The 19,953-nt window shown below is 47.4% G+C and overlaps 1 protein-coding gene across 1 annotated transcript in view; it reads right to left on the bottom strand.

Annotated features, from left to right (window-relative positions):
* Positions 1 to 19,953, bottom strand: part of ATG2A (autophagy related 2A) — a 132,516-nt gene that overhangs the window by 59,913 nt on the left and 52,650 nt on the right. The window contains exons 20-26 of the mRNA XM_044269730.1: positions 14,209 to 14,354; positions 11,347 to 11,497; positions 10,976 to 11,169; positions 9,562 to 9,642; positions 7,070 to 7,176; positions 3,790 to 3,882; positions 606 to 676 (exon numbers count right to left, since the gene is read on the bottom strand). Coding sequence (XP_044125665.1) covers positions 606 to 676; positions 3,790 to 3,882; positions 7,070 to 7,176; positions 9,562 to 9,642; positions 10,976 to 11,169; positions 11,347 to 11,497; positions 14,209 to 14,354 — 843 coding nt within the window. The remainder of the gene's footprint in view (positions 1 to 605; positions 677 to 3,789; positions 3,883 to 7,069; positions 7,177 to 9,561; positions 9,643 to 10,975; positions 11,170 to 11,346; positions 11,498 to 14,208; positions 14,355 to 19,953) is intronic.

Below are 19,953 nucleotides of genomic sequence, written 5' to 3'. Positions count from 1 at the left end.
GAGACTTATAGGCCATACATGCTCCTCTGGAATTCTGGGAAGAAAAGGATGCAAATCAGCTCTTTAAAAGCTCTGCCTCTAATGCTACGGCAGCTCTCCTGTAAGTCAATGTTCGACCCTTTAAATAGGCTTTGAGACATGACTCGGATATTAAATAATCCAGGATCCCATCCACAGACAGCCGTTTCAGAGTGATTGCCCCTCATTAGTGCAGAGCAGACAGTACTGGCTTAACTGGGTGGGAGTACCCCCAAATCCTGACTTCTCACCCAGTTAAGCCAGTACTCTCTGCTCTGCACTGATGAGGGGCAATCACCCAGTCTGTCTGCAGATGGGTTACTGGTTTATTTAATATCCGAATAATGTCTCAAGGCCTATTTAAAGGGTCGGACATTGACTTATAGGAGAGCTGCCTTACATCTGGTAGCATTAGAGGCAGAGCTTGCTAAGAGCTCATTTGCATCCCTAATCCCTGATCATCTGACAGATAATCAGTCCATGTAAAAGGACCTTAAAAGCATATGAAAACTGCCCCCACTTCTTGCCATATACAATATGGATACCATCCATGTAATAATTAGATTACTGGGGAAAGACTTCCATACCTTTCTTTAAATCTGTAACCTCAGCTTCACATTTATCTGACAGATAAAGAGCGGAATCATCTAAAATAAACCTACAAAAAAAAAAAAAAAAAAAAAAGAAGTGAGAACCGAATAACATTGGGACATGGAGAAAAATTAAGGAGAGCGATTTCAGCTGAAGGGGAGAGGATGCTCTGTAAAATAAATGCAAACAGCTCTGCACTGAAAATCTGTAGTGAAATGCAGTGAATGAGGTCTTACAGGTCTCCGCTGACAAACATTGTAAGGCATTCTTCCGATCTATTGACCTATATGTCGTGGATTACTCCCGATGTTTGCCATCAATTTTACCAACGGTGACGCAAAGATTGATATCCACAGAAAATCCATATGTAACACATGCAGATTTTGACAAAGATGTGCAGACATATTGGAGGTAGGAGTTTTCCTCCACGTCTGAACATACTCTTTAAAGGGGTTGTCTGGGTTCAGAGCTGAACCCGGACACAACCCAATCTGCACTCATTCACCATGAATGAGTCAATCACCATGAATGAGTGGAGCATCGGAGCTTTTCACGCTCCAATGCTCCTCCTTGCCCCGCGCTGAATCACGCAGGGCAAGGAAATTTTCTTGAGATCCGCTAACATACTGGGCTATGCATGGGTAAGCTCGGTAGAGGCTTCCGCCTGGCAGTGAGCCCGGTGACGTCACTGGCACTAATGGGCAGCGCTAAAAACCGCCCATTAGAGCCGCTGACGTCACCGGGAATACTGCTAGGTGGAAATGTCCAAATGAAAACAAATAGCCCTTGCCCTGCGCAATTCATGTCAACTGGGCAGCAAAAGATACAGACAGCAACCCGTGTGCATCCAAAAGTCCATACCACTGCTGTACCAAAAAATAGAACAGGTCCTATTCTTGCCCGTTTTACGGACAAGAATAGGAGATTTCTATAGACAGGAAAAAAAGGAGCATGGACACAGCAGGGATTCGTGTTTTGTGGACCACAAAACAATTATGGCCATGTGCCTGAGGCCTAATTGCTTTTGTCTGGTATCTCGCTGCCTCCCCAGCTGTGAAAAAGTTAGATGACTTGAATTTCTCTCCTGCTAGAACGGTAGTAAAAGAAAAAGGACATCCGGAATATAACTATTAATTTTACACTGCCTTTGGCCTCATTCACACTTCAGTGAATAACGGAAAAGTCCTGTCCGTCTTCTCCACGGACAGCATATGTACCCACTCATTTTAAGGTGTTTGTTCACACATCAGTGGTTCCCTACTGTCTGTGGGTCAGTGAAAAAATCATTAAGACTTGACTTTGGTCCGTGATGTGGACCAAACACACCCATTGACGTCTATGGGTCTGTGAAAAACCAGACACAACACGGATGGCATCTGTGTTCTCTCAGGGGTTTTCCACAGACCAAGGAATTTTCAGCTGAGCAGCGTCCGTGGAAAACAGATGGAGGGCAAAAAGACCACCACGGATTCTTCACGGACATCTTCACAGATGGATTTTCCACCGACACGGAAATGTGAACAATGCTTTGGGTTGTGTTCACACACGTCAGCTTGCCCGCCCAGTTGTTTTATGCCTCAGCTGGCTACAACTAGATATTTTTGTGCACTTTCTGCACTGGTAGAGCATTGATAGCAGAGATAACCAGACAGAAAAATGCTGCAAGTCTGGTACAGGGAGATATCCAGCCCTATAACAATAATTGGGACACCAAAAAAGGGGAAAAGGCTAGCACAAATGGAGATAGATAAAAACTTTATTACAGTCTCAACACGAGACCAAAATACAATAAAATACAAGTAAGAGACAGGACTGTGGTGGGTATGGGACACACAGGAGGAAAAACGGCACCACTAGTATATGAACATGTACAAATCAATATCAATGTAGATATCCAGACTAATAGATTCGTATAAATATAACATGGTGTATATGTAACATAGACGGAATGTCCAGAGCTAATAAAACAGGATGGAGATCCAAAAAACAGTACAGAGATATGTAAAGTGCAAAGTGCAGAAACACAAAGTACAAGGATCGCAATTACTGAAACATCCACAATAGGTCTATGACATGAACACCTGAGTGGTGAATCGGATAATCCCAACGCACGTTTCGCGTAAAGCTTCTTCAGGGGGAGGGTGTTTCTGCACTTTGCACTTTACATATCTCTGTACTGTTTTTTGGATCTCCATCCTGTTTTATTAGCTCTGGACATTCCGTCTATGTTACATATACACCATGTTATATTTATACGAATCTATTAGTCTGGATATCTACATTGATATTGATTTGTACATGTTCATATACTAGTGGTGCCGTTTTTCCTCCTGTGTGTCCCATACCCACCACAGTCCTGTCTCTTACTTGTATTTTATTGTATTTGGTCTCGTGTTGAGACTGTAATAAAGTTTATATCTATCTCCATTTGTGCTAGCCTTTTCCCCTTTTTTGGTGTCCCACTTTGCGCGCAGGCTTGGCACGGGTACTCACTTGCGCGAGTCATTTATTGGTGTTTATCTATAACAATAATTGTAACACAGATGCCAGAAACAATCCTACAGAAAACCACAGGATCTTTCCTGGCATCAGTTTTATTTTGGATTTAATAACCCCAGGAGAACAGAAGGCTGGATGTATGGGAGCCCAGCCTAAGTGGACATGCTGTCGAAAATAGAATCAACATAATAATACCTGTGCTAACAGACACAGAATAGGATAACCCATCGGGAGAAGTTATCATAGACCAGAGTTTTACACCAGTCTATGGTATCTCCTGTGCTCCCTGAAGGATGTCCTTAAATTATCATGAAGTGCAGGCCTAGTCATAAATTAGGAGCATCCTCCAGCAGTTGGTTCGCCTAAACTGGTATCTAGGAGCTGACGTAGATCTCAGTCTTCTTTTACCCAAGAAAACTTGCATAATAGTAAGTAAATATTTTGGGCACATTGGCCTCCGCCCTCTTCACGCCACCTTCTTGGGAAAGTGGTGAGGGCAGCGTAGAAACTCCACTTGCTCTGTATTTAAAAAGTCAGAAACATGAGGTTTGCCGCTTTATTACGCCAGAAAACCTGATGGGTGGGAATGATAAATTTGCCCCAAATGTTGGGCTGCTTACGTGTACACATATATAACCCTGAAAAATCCTGTATTCAGATTGAGCTTCACAAAGTTCTCACCTGAGGAGGAAAGTTGAGGTGTCCACCACTATATTGCTAGATAGGGTAAATGTCTCTGCTGTAAGGAGGACTCTGACGGGGAGGTAGAGCGGTCTGACAAGAGAAGGAAGGGGAGATTTAGAAATATTTCTTATAGTCCAGCTTTTTGTTCATCTGGTTACAATGAAGGGTATCCCACACACTTATTCAAGGCTTATTGGTTCCCCACTGTTAAAAATCAAACAAGTTCTCAAATTCCCACCATTCTGCTACAGCGAGCGTCCTCTTCTTTCTGTGCAGTGAGACAGCACATATGCAGTAGTGGTGTCCTCCCTGCACAAGGCAGACGTGATGCCCAAAACTATCACCCACTGAACCACCAACGGTGACGTTTCTCAAATCCCACACAGAATCTTGTCTGCAGCTGGGAGGAGACGGATGGTGCTTCAGGGAACTGGTTCCCAGATAGCATCAGTAGTCACCCGCTATCAACTACAGGACCACCCATCTTGCTGTCAGTGTAAATCAGATGTAAAAGGAGATAAAATGTGACAACAAACAGATGAAAAAGCGCAACACTAGTTATGAGAACAGGTTTTGGCAAAAAAGCCTGATTATGGGATAACTCCTTTAATACCTAAAGCACATGGCTGTATTACAGCGGTTTTATACAGAGCTGTAATATGGCACACACAGAAGTGCATGGGGTGCTACTGTACCTCCAAATGCCCCAGATTTTATACATGCTCCATCATATGCTTTATTGTAAAGAATATGTCCGACATACTGCCCCCAATGACTACAACGGCATATGAAGCCTCTGTCTCGCTGTAGTATAAAGAGCCCTAGGGGACTCCATGTGCCACCGTGAAGGCTCTACCATCTGCATGAGGCCTCATCCCTCCTGGTAATCATCTCATTTCCTTGACTATAGCAGCACCAATTATACACATTTTTCCAGTGTTCACTCATCTGTAAAGCCCCAAATATCCCCAATTGGTACTTGTGTATAACGTGAGCCCTTGTAGGCAGGGTCCTGTCTCCTTATGTACAAGTCTCTCAATTATTAAGCTCATATTTATTGTACTCACTGTCTCATGTTATGTATTTTAAACCATACCACACCAAAACATAAAACACAGCATATAATTGATCTAAGAAAATATTTTATTTATTGCGTATTAGAAAATGACATCATTTCCATGGTGTGGTGTAGAATATTTTCCTCAGATAAAGGATATATAAAAAAAATGAATGGATGCATTGCTATAAAACATAACAAAACGCCAAACACCCACAGGTGGTCTGATAGCTGCACTACCAAAGTCAGGTTGTGAGGTTAGTAACTCCTTTAAATGCCTAAATTCAAGATGCTGCCGTCTATAAACAGGCAATGATCGCTCACTAGTCCCGATTCCACATGTGGTTTAGACCGTGAATGGCCGATATTGGATCACTCAACCCTAAGCCAGGCGGGAACCTCGGACCTAACCTCTCTACTCTGTGGCCCTTAAACGATCCTCTCTAAGCCTCCTCTGACGCATTTCTACAAGTAAAATCAGCTCAACAGGAATCAGCATCAGTATGTCAGGAATCAGTATGTCATTTTCAGAATGGCACTGCCCAAGGAGTAGATAGGGTGTTTTCAACTAGAATATGCCCCCAGTGTCAGATATGTGTGGGTCTCGAGAACGGAGCACCCAAAACGCTTTCATCAATCTCCCTGCCTGCGCTTGGTTCCATGAATGATCTGCCGAATGTGGCTTTAGACTTGGAGAGAAGGCGCTGGCGAGTTATAACTACGGAGTGATCTTTCGCTCTGTACTTAGTCAATGTTTTTGCAATATTGAGGCACAAACGCTAACTTATGGAAGCAACTCTCTTGTCCCACATTTCACAAGAGCCTGATGTATTGTGGTCCGAGGTTCGAACTTTGAAGTATCCATTTGCATATTCGGATAATGTCTATTGCGTATTTGTAATGAATTGTATCTTGGAAGGAACATTACATTTCTGAGGATGTCAATCAGACACTGGAGGATTTTCATGGACTATTGGGACAACTATTGACTTCTAACAACTATCTCTGTCTGCCAGCAGTTTTCCCATTCTCATCTATAGCTACATTCTGCAGACTTCAGAGTTCATATATCTCAACTGCAGCTTTAACCTCTTCCCGACATCCTCTGTATATATGCGACACCCGTGGCTAATGTCTGCGATTAGATGACTCTAAAAAGGCAAAAGTCCGGAAGTCTGCTCTTCCTGGTCAGGAATGCCTCCCCCGGGCTGAGATCGGGGAAGGCGTTCCATAGTAGTAATAGACCAGGGCCTGTATCTGCCGGTTTTAACGGCTCTTCCATCTCCCTCCTCTTGCCTACACTTGTGCACCGGGCGGGATGCTTGCTTTTGATTGACAGTTTGGCTAGCAGATCGTACACGCTCCCGCTGCTGGTAGTGTAGCAGCATGTGGAAAAACAAGAATAGTGTAGCAGGCTTTGGATCGTGACAACCAGCGTTGAAAAGTGTGGCTGTCACGATCTCTCATCCGTCCCTGCAGAGACCGAGAGTGAGTAGTCTCTAAACTAAACGCTGTTATTTCTATATTTACATATACAGATAACAGTAATTTAGAGACAAACTCACTGCGCAATCTTATCTACAGCTACGTGCTCTTTGATCAGTAAAGGATGGTGCGGCAGGCAGATCTATAACTCTTTCTATGGAACAGGTTCAGGGCTTCAGCGCATGCCCTGAAGCCTTCCATAGACATCTATGCAGCTGAGTAGAGATGGCCGGGCAGAAAGCTCTGACGTGCGCGCTCCCAAGGTGACAGCTACAAGAAACTGCGCAATAGCGGCCACCACATATTTGCAGTCTGGGCAGAAATACACATTAACATACCAAACGATGTCTGAGTGCACAACAGCACCTCAGCATTAGTTATATAGGCAAAATATTGGTGGCAGACTCCCTTTAACAAGAAAGCACCGCTCATATGTCCACGGCCACTCCGCCGCTCCATTCACAGCTGCCGCCAGTCCCTGTAGGACCAGGAAGCGGCTTGGTCCCATTACCACTGCCGCCAATCATAGGCCTCAGTGCTCAGATCCTGAAAGATACATCACCGCAGTTAGGCTGATAGGGGTTGTTGGCCCAAGAAGGCCTGAACAACCTCCTCAATATCTGCATTGAGTTTCTTCTGGCGTGTTACATCCTGGGGAGTGTACAGGCTGTGTCTCTGGATCAGTACACGATGAGTATTTACAGATATATATATACATATACAATATATTATTACCTGTAATCCACAGCACAGCTAAAGAGATGGGTGTGCAGTATAGTAATAACAGCTGGGGCACTGTAGCCCAAAATGGGATCATCGACTACATCCAGAAAATCTATGATCTGAGAACAGAGAAAAAGATAATTACAAAAGAAAAAAAAAAAACATTCCGCTATCGATAGTTTTAAAAACAGTCTATCACCTATATTTAGATGGATAGGGGGCACTCGACTACCTGGAACCAATGGATATTCACTACACTTTGTTATTATATTATAGTACATTTAATCAATCAATAGTGGATACAATAAAATATACAATATATAATTCCAACCACATTAAATCACATCAAAAAGGCGCCATGTAGAATTACATATATCCTATATATATACATATAATCACATGGCGCCTTTTTAATGTGATTGATGTGATTTAATCTGGTTGGAATTATATATTGTATATTTTATTGTATCCACTATTGATTGATTAAATTTACTATAATATAATAACAAAGTGTAGTGAATATCCATTGGTTCCAGGTAGTCGAGTGCCCCCTATCCATCTACTTATTCTTTTTTCCACTGCGACCCAAGGGTAGGCCGCAAGGGTTGCGCACCGTATCCAGGTGATACAAGAGGTTTGAGCCACTGTACTATATACTTCTCCTTTATCACCTATATTTAACATATATAACTAACAATAATGTACTGTTGTGCACTATACCATTGTTGAAATCAAATCTTTATTAGGCCTCGTGCACACAACTATATCAGTTTTGCGAACCCGCAGATACTAGCCGTATGCATTCCACAATTTTCTACTAGAACTGAAATATGTCCGTGAAACATGTTTTTTGTGGACCCATAGAAAATGCAGACACCTTACACTGACCCATACTACGGTCACGTGCATGAGGCCTTACTTTCTTCGCCATTTCTGATCCCAGAAAATGAACTTTGTTGGATACACAAATGAGAAAAGCAAGTGCCCAACTGAGCATTCTTTCAAGGAGCCCCAGCCCGCCTCTTCACCTTAGCGCTCTCAAGTCTGTCGTCCCCCCTCCCTGCCTGCAAAGTTACTGATCCTCTTCCCCTTTGCCTGCGACATTAACGCGCCACTGCACCCAAAGCTCACGCACTGAAGATGTCAGTGGCCCATGAGCAGTATACACTGTGATAGAGCAATCTGCGGCTCGGTGACTTTGTAGACAGAGGAGAAGGGTATCACTGATATTGCAGGGAAATGGGAAGGACTAGGAGGCGCAAGGGGGAGGAACTGGGACTGAGAGAAATGGCGGGATTGGGCTCTTTGAAAGAATGAAAATGCCCAGCTGGGCACTTGGTTTTCCTCTCATTTGCATATCCAACGAAGTATCTTTTCCAGGAATTGGAAACCATGATAAAAGTAACAAGGGTAATGTTTTAGCAATGTTTTGGTGCACAACAGTACTTTAGTATTAGTCATGTATGCTAAGTATAGCCAATAGACTCTGTTTGTGTGGATCTGTTGCTGTCCTACGTAAAGTCAGCATATTGTAGTCACAGGTTCATATTAATAATAGCCAAAATAGCACAAATATGTGCCCCCTGAGACAGCAATTTGCCAGCTGCTATGTATATACAGCAACTTATCAGTCGCTGCCGGAAAGGTAGGGGAGCTGTGCTCATGAATACACATTTTTGTGTCATTTTGTCTTCTAGCACACACTAAAAGTTTTCATATATTGCCTTTAAATAAGGCAGGATATTAAGTTGATATATCCCCTTTTAGTAAGATCTTGGAGGTGAGACACCGGCCTACCTCTCCTGTATTGAATAGTACCATTACACCAGGTATATACATTTGGAAAATTACATACAAGAACCATTATCTTAAGGTGGAGAGACGAACAGCAGATTGCCGGGAAGGAAGCATTGCTTCCCAACAGTCGGCTGCTCGTTCAGTGGAGGTGAAGCACTGTATTTACATACAGCAATCACCTCCACAGTATGAGGATGAGTTGTCACTATTGCGATCGCTCGTCCTCATATATCTGCATTGTTTCTGGGCAGCAGATCGCTGTTTAGACAGCACCATCAGCTGCCCAGAAATGATAGTTTATGTGCCTGCACTGACGACACAATCACCCGATGAACGAGCGTTTCGGTGATTGGCTGCTTATTTAGACGAGCAGATTGTCGGGAACAAGTGTTTGCAGGAACTCCTATTCCCGACAATCTGGCCATCTAAATCCACCTTTCTGTGCGCTGGAATACCACTTTAAAAGGAAAAAGTCGCCTAACCACTATCCTCTGACAACACTAAGTGAAATTTGACATGTCATCATTATCTGTGCATCACTGCCAATCTTCACACAGCAAAGCAATGGTTCTAATCTGATAAATGTATTTGTATATATATAGCTGAATTATAAACCACAAAAACAATAAGTGATGATAAAAACCGTTACCCAGTTATCCCTGCCCCAAAAATAAGGGTGTCTCTATACAGAATCAAGAATAACTCACTTGACTGTGCCAGCTTTGATTTGGAAGTGCCATGTGGTGACGTAAAGTAGCGCCATCTAGTCGCAGAGCCACCAGGAATTCCTAGAGAAAAATATGCAGAGTTTATCACAGAACAAGGTAGATGACAAAATCCTTACCGATTGCTTTAAAATAGTTACAAAAGGTCAATTCTTAATTGTGACACAATAAATGTTGTCGTCTAAATCTTTGGTTTTGTCTTTCCTGACAACCTCAGCTGAAAATGCCGGTCTCTCCCTCACTATTGGGAGCATTGTGTACCATTAGGACAGTATTGCAGATTATCTGACAGATTTTGTGACCAATCATTGCTCAGATGGCCTATTACACGCACACTTTGTTATACACACCAACAACTCATTTTCACATTGCTGCTTCTAGAAAATCTGCACAAAAAAAGGATGAGCCCTTAGGCAGCTTTCACACGGTGAGGCCCGATGCACGCAGTCGTATCACGGACCCACAAAATATGACTGCAGTCCGTGTGCTTTTTACTGACTCATTGACTTCAGTGGATCCGTGGTCTGCATATTCTGCATATATTTTTGGGAAATGGAAATACGATTAGGGAAAGCACACATGATCAGTGTTCTTTCTGCATCTGTATGTCCATTCCACAAAGTGATAGAACATGTCATATACTTGTCTGTGGGTCCACAAAAGTGTGGGCGCAGACCAATTAAAGCCAATTGTCCTGCAGAAAATGCGGACGCAACATGGATGAGATCCATATTTTGCGGATCTGCAATTTCAGGTCCGCAAAATAGATATGGTCGTGTGCATGAGATCTTATGGAAAGATTTGCACCTCTTCCATGTTCTGAAACCATTGCCGTTTTTTCAGGTTACAAATACTGATACAAAACATTGACCTAATACTGACAGTATGAAAGTGGCCTACGGTCGGTTTCCACAGTGGTGAGCAGGTTGATAGTGTGTGTTGTGTGGCCATAAATTGCAGTGGTCCTCAGCATGTACAAGTGAGGCAGATGGTTTTTATATGTTCCCCTATACAAGGCAATTTGATGCAAACCATGCAGTTCTACTGAGTGCAACACTACTACACTAGTACTGCCCCGCACCATATGTGGAAACTCAGACTAAGGCCTCATTCACACAGTCGGTGATCGGTCACTGATTTCCTTCAGTAATTTGGAGCCAAAATTAGGTGCGGTTCTAAACACAAAACGGTTGTAGATCTATCCCTTATATCTGGAAGATGTAATCCTGGTTTTGGCTCACAATCACTAATGGAAAACACTGGTGTGTGAATAAGGCATAAATCCTTTTGATATGTCTGAAATAATAAGTCACACTTCTGAACCTTTACTTTTATATTATAAAAAAATCCTTTCTGCTTCTTTATGCTCCCCTTTATTGAACAGCAGGGGTGATACCTTCACATTCTTCACAAGGTTTAGGTCAATGCGGACAGAAAGTGAGAGCATCTTGAGGGTCTTCTCCTTTCGAGCTCCTGACAGCTGTGCAGAGACCCCCTCTTCCGAGATGTATACAGTAGGGTTCAGGTTTGAAGGTGCTACAAAAGTGGGAATTTCTAGAGTGCTTGGTGGTAAATAATCTTCTACAGTGGCTACAAAATAAAAAAATAACAATCAACACAAAAAATGTACCGAGTAATGAAGAAACAGGGTACAAAAAATACATAGGTGACATGCACACAACATAGAAAATATATCTCTAGGAGGCAAAATAGCTATGAAAACAGTAGAAGCCGCATTATGTGTTAACCACGTCATTTTGTATATACCTTTGTGATAGAGGGATACAATGTCAGACTCAATACACAGATAGCTGAGGTTAGCTTTGCCTTTGTACTTTGAGACACTGAAAATACGGCCATTTTCAACATCCAGAACGACCTCGCCGTGGTGGCTCTCCTGCCTCCTGTTTCCTTCATTCTACGGTGTAGATGTGAAAAGGCAATAAGAAAGACACATAACAAGAATATTTAGAAGTATCAAGCATAGACTGTGGTGTAAAAGGTGTAAAAACTAAAGCTGTCCAGACACATAAAAGTCAGGTGAAACGGCATATGTCCAGCCATCAAAAAGGTTATCTGTCAGGTTACAAAAGTTTGACTGTGATAAGCCAATAATTTTCCAATTTTTCCAAATGCATTGAACCACAGTTTTTACATAAGAGTTTGATCTACCAATCAAAGGGGTTGTGCAGCCCTTGCCGTCATCTCAGAAGTCTCGGCAGCACAGCGTCAATACAAGTGCTTGTTCCATTCACCTGAATTACACTGTGCCGCCGCTGCTAGAGACAATGCTCAGCGTCATTACAAGTGCTTGTTCCATTCACCCGAATTACACTGTGCTGCCGCCGCTGCTAGAGACAATGCACAGCGTCATTACAAGCGCTTGTTCCATTCACCTGAATTACACTGTGCCCCTGCTGCTAGAGACAATGCACAGCGTCATTACAAGTACTTAATCCATTCACCTGAATTACACTGTGCCGCCGCCGCTGCTAGACAATGCACAGCGTCATTACAAGCGCTTGTTCCATTCACCTGAATTACACTGTGCCGCCGCTGCTAGAGACAATGCACAGCGTCATTACAAGTGCTTGTTCCATTCACCTGAATTACACTGTGCCGCCGCCGCTGCTAGACAATGCACAGCGTCATTACAAGCGCTTGTTCCATTCACCTGAATTACACTGTGCCCCTGCTGCTAGAGACAATGCACAGCGTCATTACAAGTGCTTGTTCCATTCACCTGAATTACACTGTGCCGCCGCTGCTAGAGACAATGCACAGCGTCATTACAAGTGCTTGTTCCATTCACCTGAATTACACTGTGCCGCCGCTGCTAGAGACAATGCACAGCGTCATTACAAGCCCTTGTTCCATTCACCTGAATTACACTGTGCCGCCGCTGCTAGAGACAATGCACAGCGTCATTACAAGTACTTAATCCATTCACCTGAATTACACTGTGCCGCCGCCGCTGCTAGACAATGCACAGCGTCATTACAAGCGCTTGTTCCATTCACCTGAATTACACTGTGCCCCTGCTGCTAGAGACAATGCACAGCGTCATTACAAGTACTTAATCCATTCACCTGAATTACACTGTGCCGCCGCTGCTAGACAATGCACAGCGTCATTACAAGCGCTTGTTCCATTCACCTGAATTACACTGTGCCGCCGCTGCTAGAGACAATGCACAGCGTCATTACAAGTGCTTGTTCCATTCACCTGAATTACACTGTGCCGCCGCTGCTAGAGACAATGCACAGCGTCATTACAAGTGCTTGTTCCATTCACCTGAATTACACTGTGCCGCCGCTGCTAGAGACAATGCACAGCGTCATTACAAGCGCTTGTTCCATTCACCTGAATTACACTGTGCCGCCGCTGCTAGAGACAATGCACAGCGTCATTACAAGCGCTTGTTCCATTCACCTGAATTACACTGTGCCGCCGCTGCTGCTAGAGACAATGCACAGCGTCATTACAAGTGCTTGTTCCATTAACCTGAATTACACTGTGCCGCCGCTGCTAGAGACGATGCACAGCGTCATTACAAGCGCTTGTTCTATTCACCTGAATTACACTGTGCTGCCGCTGCTAGAGACAATGCACAGTGTCATTACAAGTGCTTGTTCTATTCACCTGAATTACACTGTGCGCCGCTGCTAGAGACAATGCACAGCGTCAGAATTACACTGTGCCGCCGCTGCTAAACAATGCACAGCGTCATTACAAGTGCTTGTTCCATTCACCTGAATTACACTGTGCCGCCGCTGCTAGAGACAATGCACAGCGTCATTACAAGTGCTTGTTCTATTCACCTGAATTACACTGTGCCGCCGCTGCTAGAGACAATGCACAGCGTCATTACAAGTGCTTGTTCCATTCACCTGAATTACACTGTGCCGCCGCTGCTAGAGACAATGCACAGCGTCATTACAAGTGCTTGTTCCATTCACCTGAATTACACTGTGCCGCCGCTGCTAGAGACAATGCACAGCGTCATTACAAGCGCTTGTTCCATTCACCTGAATTACACTGTGCCGCCGCTGCTAGAGACAATGCACAGCGTCATTACAAGTACTTGTTCCATTCACCTGAATTACACTGTGCCGCCGCTGCTAGAGACAATGCACAGCGTCAGAATTACACTGTGCCGCCGCTGCTAGAGACAATGCACAGCGTCATTACAAGTGCTTGTTCCATTCACCTGAATTACACTGTGCTGCCGCTGCTAGAGACAATGCACAGCGTCATTACAAGTGCTTGTTCCATTCACCTGAATTACACTGTGCCGCCGCTGCTAGAGACAATGCACAGTGTAATCTGGAAGAGGAAGCAGCGCCACCCACGATTAGATATTGAGGGCAGGTCATCAATATGTACTGGCTGCACAACACTTTTAAGTCTGTTTAACTGAAGCCAAAAAGCTGTAACAGATCCGCCGTCCAATGGATCATTCTAAATAGTCACCAACAGACCCCATCAAATTCAACGCTTCGGTCATTTTTCATGTCAAGAATTTCGCTATATTCTGCATTATTCTTTCTATCAAAATGTATAACAAAACCTCAACGGAAACCATCAGCAGGAACAACAAACTAGATGTAAGGCAGTGAAGAATATAACCTTGGCTTCAGTCCAAGCTGTAATGCGTCCTTTCAAAATGGTGATAGCAGCAGAAAAGAAGCTTTGACCTTCTTGAGATCCTTTTCTGAACCTGGAAGTGTCATCTACAGAGTAGAAATGGGAATCTTCATCTTCCGAATCCGAGTCTGTGAACATTGTATAATCAGACGAGACGTTGACAAGACAGAAGTATAAAGCTAATCAAATTTAGAAAAATTTGTTAAAAAGAGAAGTTGTCACCTCCCCTGACATGTCTGCTGTAGTAACTACATGTAATAATTCTGGAGCATCTATTCTTATGACTATGTTATGCCATAGACATACTGCTGGGTGTTACCATTAGCGGGTGTGTCCAATCAGTGCTGTTGTGTCAGGCTGTGCAGGGACACACCCCAATTGGTAACACCCATCTGTACCTTTATTGCAAGCTGCTGATCATTCATAACTTCTAGCAGAAATAATAGCACAACACAGAGCCATAAGAAAAGATGCTCCAGAATTATCACATGTGGAATGCAAGTAGTTACTAATACAGACATGTCAGGGGAGGGGGCAGGTACCTATGACTACAGAAAGAAACGTTTATATGCAGGAGTAGGCACAATGATCACTTCTTGGATCTTGTATTGCAGATTCTGCTTCTGCAAAGCATGGTCTGATTCAGTCCATGCTACCATATACTCATGTACAAGTAGATAGAGCACCCTGTTCTGTCTCCTAGTAGGTGAGCTAGCGCTGTAGAAGGTCATTTCATTGTACAGTGCTCGCTCCCGTACTGGGGGTGGGAACCCAGGAATAAATGGATTTTTTGTACTCACCGTAAAATCCTTTTCTCGTAGTAGGCATTGGGGGACACAGCACCATGGGTATATGCCCAGCTGCCACTAGGAGGCTGACACTAGAAACAAAAAAGTGTTGGCTCCACCCAGGTGGGCTATACCCCTCTGCTAGAGCCAGAACAACTCAGTCAGTACCAAAAGCAGTAGGAACGCCACACCTGAACCAAAAAGAAACGGAGTGCCAACAAGTCTTGAACTGGGGAACCCGACAACCACAAGCAAACGCCGGAACCACGAACAAGAACAGATGCTCCAAGGAAAGGGAGGGATCTGTGTCCCCCAATGCCTACTACGAGAAAAGGATTTTACGGTGAGTACAAAAAATCCATTTTTCTCGTGCGTGGCATTGGGGGACACAGCACCATGGGACGTCCCAAAGCAGTCCCTGAGGGAGGGAAGAAGATCGCCAGACGGCAACCTAAAGCACCGCTGCCTGCAGAACCTTACGCCCCAGGCTGGCATCAGCAGAAGCCAGGGAATGAATGTGGTAGAATTTGGCAAAAGTGTGAACTGACGCCCAGGTGGCGGCCCGGCAAAGCTGGGCAGCCGAAGCCTGATGACGCACCGCCCAGGAAGCTCCGACTGCCCTAGTCGAATGAGCGGTCAACCTGGAAGGGGGAGCGCGACCCTTCGCGGCGTAGGCCTCCTTGACAGCCGACCGAACCCAGCGAGAGATGGTGGCCTTGGAGGCAGGCAGACCTTTACGAGGACCCGCCGGAACCAGGAAAAGAGAATCCGAACGACGGAAGGGTTCCGTGAGGCGAAGGTACCAGCGGAGAGCCCGAACAACATCCAGGCAATGGAGAGACTTCTCCCGAGGGTGAGAAGGATTAGGGCAGAAGGAAGGAAGGATAATCTCCTCATTGATGTGAAACGGGGTGACAACCTTAGGGAGAAAAGAAGGAACGGGACGCAAAACGACCTTGTCCCGATGGAACACCAGAAAAGGCGACCGGCAGGAAAGCGCCGCCAGTTCGGAAACCCGACGGATAGAGGTGATAGCCACAAGGAAGGCAACCTTAAATGACACAAACGACAGAGAGATGTCTGCCAAGGGCTCAAAGGGAGAGGACTGAAGAGCATCAAGAACAAGATTCAGGTCCCACGGCTCCACCGGAGGACGAAAAGGAGGGGCTCGGCGAGCGACACCCTGCAGAAAAGTCTTAACCTGAGCCCGCGTGGCCACAGAACGTTGAAAAAGGACCGAAAGGGCAGAAATCTGCCCCCTGAGAGAAGCCAGGCGAAGCCCCTTATCAAAACCAGCCTGAAGAAAGGCCAGAATATTAGGGACCGAAAAAAGGAGAGGACGAGAACGTGCGGACTCGCACCAAGCAAAATACGCCCTCCAGGTCCGATAGTAAATACGGGCCGACTGGGGCTTCCGAGCGCGAAGCATCGTCTGAACGACAGAGTCCGAGAGACCACGGGCCTTCAGGATCGCGGTCTCAACAGCCACGCCGTCAAACGAAGCTGCGGTAAATTCGGGTGGAACAGAGGGCCCTGCGAAAGGAGATCGCGACGCAGGGGAAGACGCCATGGAACGTCGGCGAGCAGGAACACGAGATCTGCGTACCACGCCCTGCGGGGCCAATCTGGGGCCACCAGAATCGCCGGCACCCGGGCCGCCTTGAGACGCTTGAGCACTCGAGGCAGAAGAGGGATGGGCGGAAAGAGATACAGAAGGTCGAACTGGGACCAAGGCAGAACCAGGGCATCGACCGCAAGAGCTTGCGGATCCCTGGACCGCGCAACATAGCGCGGAAGTCTGTGATTCAGGCGAGACGCGAAGAGATCCACGTCCGGAACTCCCCACCGGAGACACAGTTGATGAAACACTTCCGGGTGGAGAGACCATTCGCCCGGGTCGACGAGCTGACGACTGAGAAAGTCTGCCGCCCAATTGTCGACCCCGGGAATGTGGACGGCGGAGAGAACGGGAACGTGTTCCTCCGCCCATCGCAGGATCTGAGAGGCCTCTCGCAGGGCCATCACGCTCCTGGTGCCCCCCTGATGATTCAGATAAGCCACGGCGGTGGAGTTGTCCGTTTGAATCCGGATCGGGAGGCCGCGCAGACGGGAAGTCCAGTGCGACAGTGCTAAGAAAATCGCCCTGAGTTCGAGAACGTTGATCTGCAGGGAAGATTCCTGAACAGACCACAGACCCTGAACCGTAAGGGACTCGAACACCGCTCCCCATCCCGAGAGGCTGGCATCGGTCGTGATCACGCGCCAACTGGGGGGGAGGAAGGACCGGCCCAGGGACACCGTCCGGGGAAGCAACCACCAGGAGAGATCCAGACAAACCTGAGGAGGGAGACGAACGAGGCGCTCGAGACCCTCCGGGGACTTGTCCCACCTGGACAGGATGAACATCTGCAGGTCCCGAGAGTGGAATTGGGAATAAGGAATGGCTTCGAATGAGGCCACCATCCTCCCCAGGACGCGCATACACGTCCTGATGGTCAGAGAGGACGGCCTGCGGAGAAGATGTACCCCCGCATGAAGAGAAGACACCTTCTCCGGGGGAAGGAACACCCGCCCGAGGCGAGTATCGAACAGCATTCCCAGAAAGAGCATCTTCTGGCGTGGGACAAGGGAGGACTTGGAGTGGTTGACAAGCCACCCGAACCGAGCAAGAGCCGAGAGGGTGATGCTCAGGCTGGACAGATTGTCCTCGGGAGACGGGGCCCGAATCAGAAGGTCGTCCAGGTAAGGCACCAGGGCGACCCCCCTGGCACGAAGAAGAGCCACTAGGGGAGCTAACACCTTGGTGAAAACCCTTGGTGCGGAGGCCAGACCGAAGGGAAGGGCTACAAATTGGAAATGAAGCGAACCCACCGCGAAGCGAAGGAACCTTTGATGGGAGAGGGCGATGGGAACGTGGAGATAGGCATCCTGAATGTCGACCGACGACAGGAACTCGCCCAACTCCAGGGAGGCGATCACGGACCGGAGGGACTCCATGCGGAAATGACGGACCCGGACAAACCGATTGAGCGCCTTCAGATCCAGGATAGGACGGAGTGAGCCGTCCTTTTTGGGGACGGTGAACAGGTTCGAGTAGAAGCCCCGAAAACGTTCTGACTCTGGAACCGGAACGATGACCCCCAGAGCGCGCAGGGAATGAATGGCCTGAAAAAAACTGTCTGCCCGGGCGGGAGACATGGGGGGGGACGTCAAGAAGAACCGACTGGGTGGGAGGTCGGTGAATTCGATTTTGTACCCCGAAGAGACCACCTCGAGAACCCAAGCGTCTTCTACGTTTGCCCGCCAAACATCCCGAAAGACGAGCAGGCGCCCTCCCACCATGACGGGGATCGAGTCATGCTGAAGGAGGCTTAGTGGGCTGGGGACGAGCGGGCTTGGGTTTGGCGTGCCAAGAGGGCCTGGACTTGAAGGAAGGCCTGGAAGGCTTCTTGTCAGATCGGGCAGGAGGGGCCCGAAAGGACCGAAAGGACTGCGTCCGGGAGGACGATCCGGGGAAACGACGGCGGCGAGGCTGATTCTGAGGAAGAAGAGAACTCTTACCTCCAGTGGCCTCGGAGATGAGCTCCTCTAAGCGTTTCCCAAAGAGCTTTCCACCAAGAAAGGGAAGAGAGATAAGAGCCTTCTTAGAGGCGGCGTCCGCCGCCCAGGAACGAAGCCAGATGGTGCGGCGGATAGCCACAGAGTTGGCGGCCGCGCGCCCAGAGCGGCGAGCCGATTCCATAGAGGCGTCACAAAGAAACTTGGAGGCCTGATAGATCTGGGAGGCAAGCACTGCCAAGTCCCCCTGCTCAGAGTCAGCAGGTAAAGCACGGAGAAGCTGCTTTGCCCAAACGGCGCATGCCTTGGCGACCCAAGAGGCGGCAAACGCAGGACGGATGGCGGCGCCCGCTGCGATGAAAACGGACTTGGCCAAGGAGTCGACCCGTTTATCAGCGGGATCCGACAAGGAAGCCGCATCAGCCAGGGGAAGCGTAGTAGCCTTCGCCAGACGAGCGACCTGAGGATCCACCAGGGGGGGCATCGTCCAGAGATTGACCGAATCCTCAGAGAAAGGATAAGGAACATCAGAAGCCTTGGTGAGATGAAGGCGCCGATCAGGGTGACGCCATTCCCTGGCAAGGAGAGCGTCCAGATCCTCGTGATTGGGAAAAACCACAGTGGACCGCTTAGAGCGTCGGAAGGACACTGCCTCCATGGAGGAGGACGAGGGGACATCCTGCACGTGGAGTGCGTCCCGCACGGCTCTGATGAGATCCTGCACTGCTGCCGACATCGCCGAACACCGCTCAGATTCAGAATCTGAAGCGGAGGAGTCCCCAGGAGCGGCGGAAGCGGCTGAAGAAGAAATCTCACCGGACTCAGACCTAGCCGGGGAGTGATCCGGGGAAACTGAGGAGGAGTGAGACCCAGCCGAGACCGTACGTGGTCGTTTGCGGGACCGAGAGCCGGAGCGAGGCTGGGAACTGTCGCCAGGCGTATCACCAGCGGTAGAGGCCCTGCCAGAGGCGGCCGCAATCTGGGCAGGGAGACTGTCCAGAGACTGCGCCAGGGATTGGGAGAGGCTAGCAAGGCTACCTATGGCCTGGGACAGGGTAGCAGCCCATTCCGGGAGAACCGACAAGGTGGAGGCCGCAGGAGCGGACTGGGCGGGCCCGGGGGTGAGGCACTGCACACAGAGGGACGTAGGCTGGCCGCATGGGAACTTCCTGCTACACACAGAGCAGGCGTAATGAGTGGAAATGGCGGCAGGGGGAGTGGGGGCCTGACCAGAGGAAGACATGATGGCCTCTCGGTGGTGGAACCTGAAAAGAAGAGGAAGGAGTCAGCCAGAGGCTGCCTACCACGACCAATGGTGCTGTGTCCCAGAAAAAACCGAAGCTGGAGGATCCGGAGCGCACAGAGTGAGGACGCACGCGGC

This window comes from Bufo gargarizans, chromosome 10 (assembly GCF_014858855.1).
Source record: "Bufo gargarizans isolate SCDJY-AF-19 chromosome 10, ASM1485885v1, whole genome shotgun sequence".
Lineage (NCBI taxonomy): Eukaryota > Metazoa > Chordata > Amphibia > Anura > Bufonidae > Bufo > Bufo gargarizans.
This window is presented reverse-complemented; position numbering and strand designations above follow the sequence as displayed.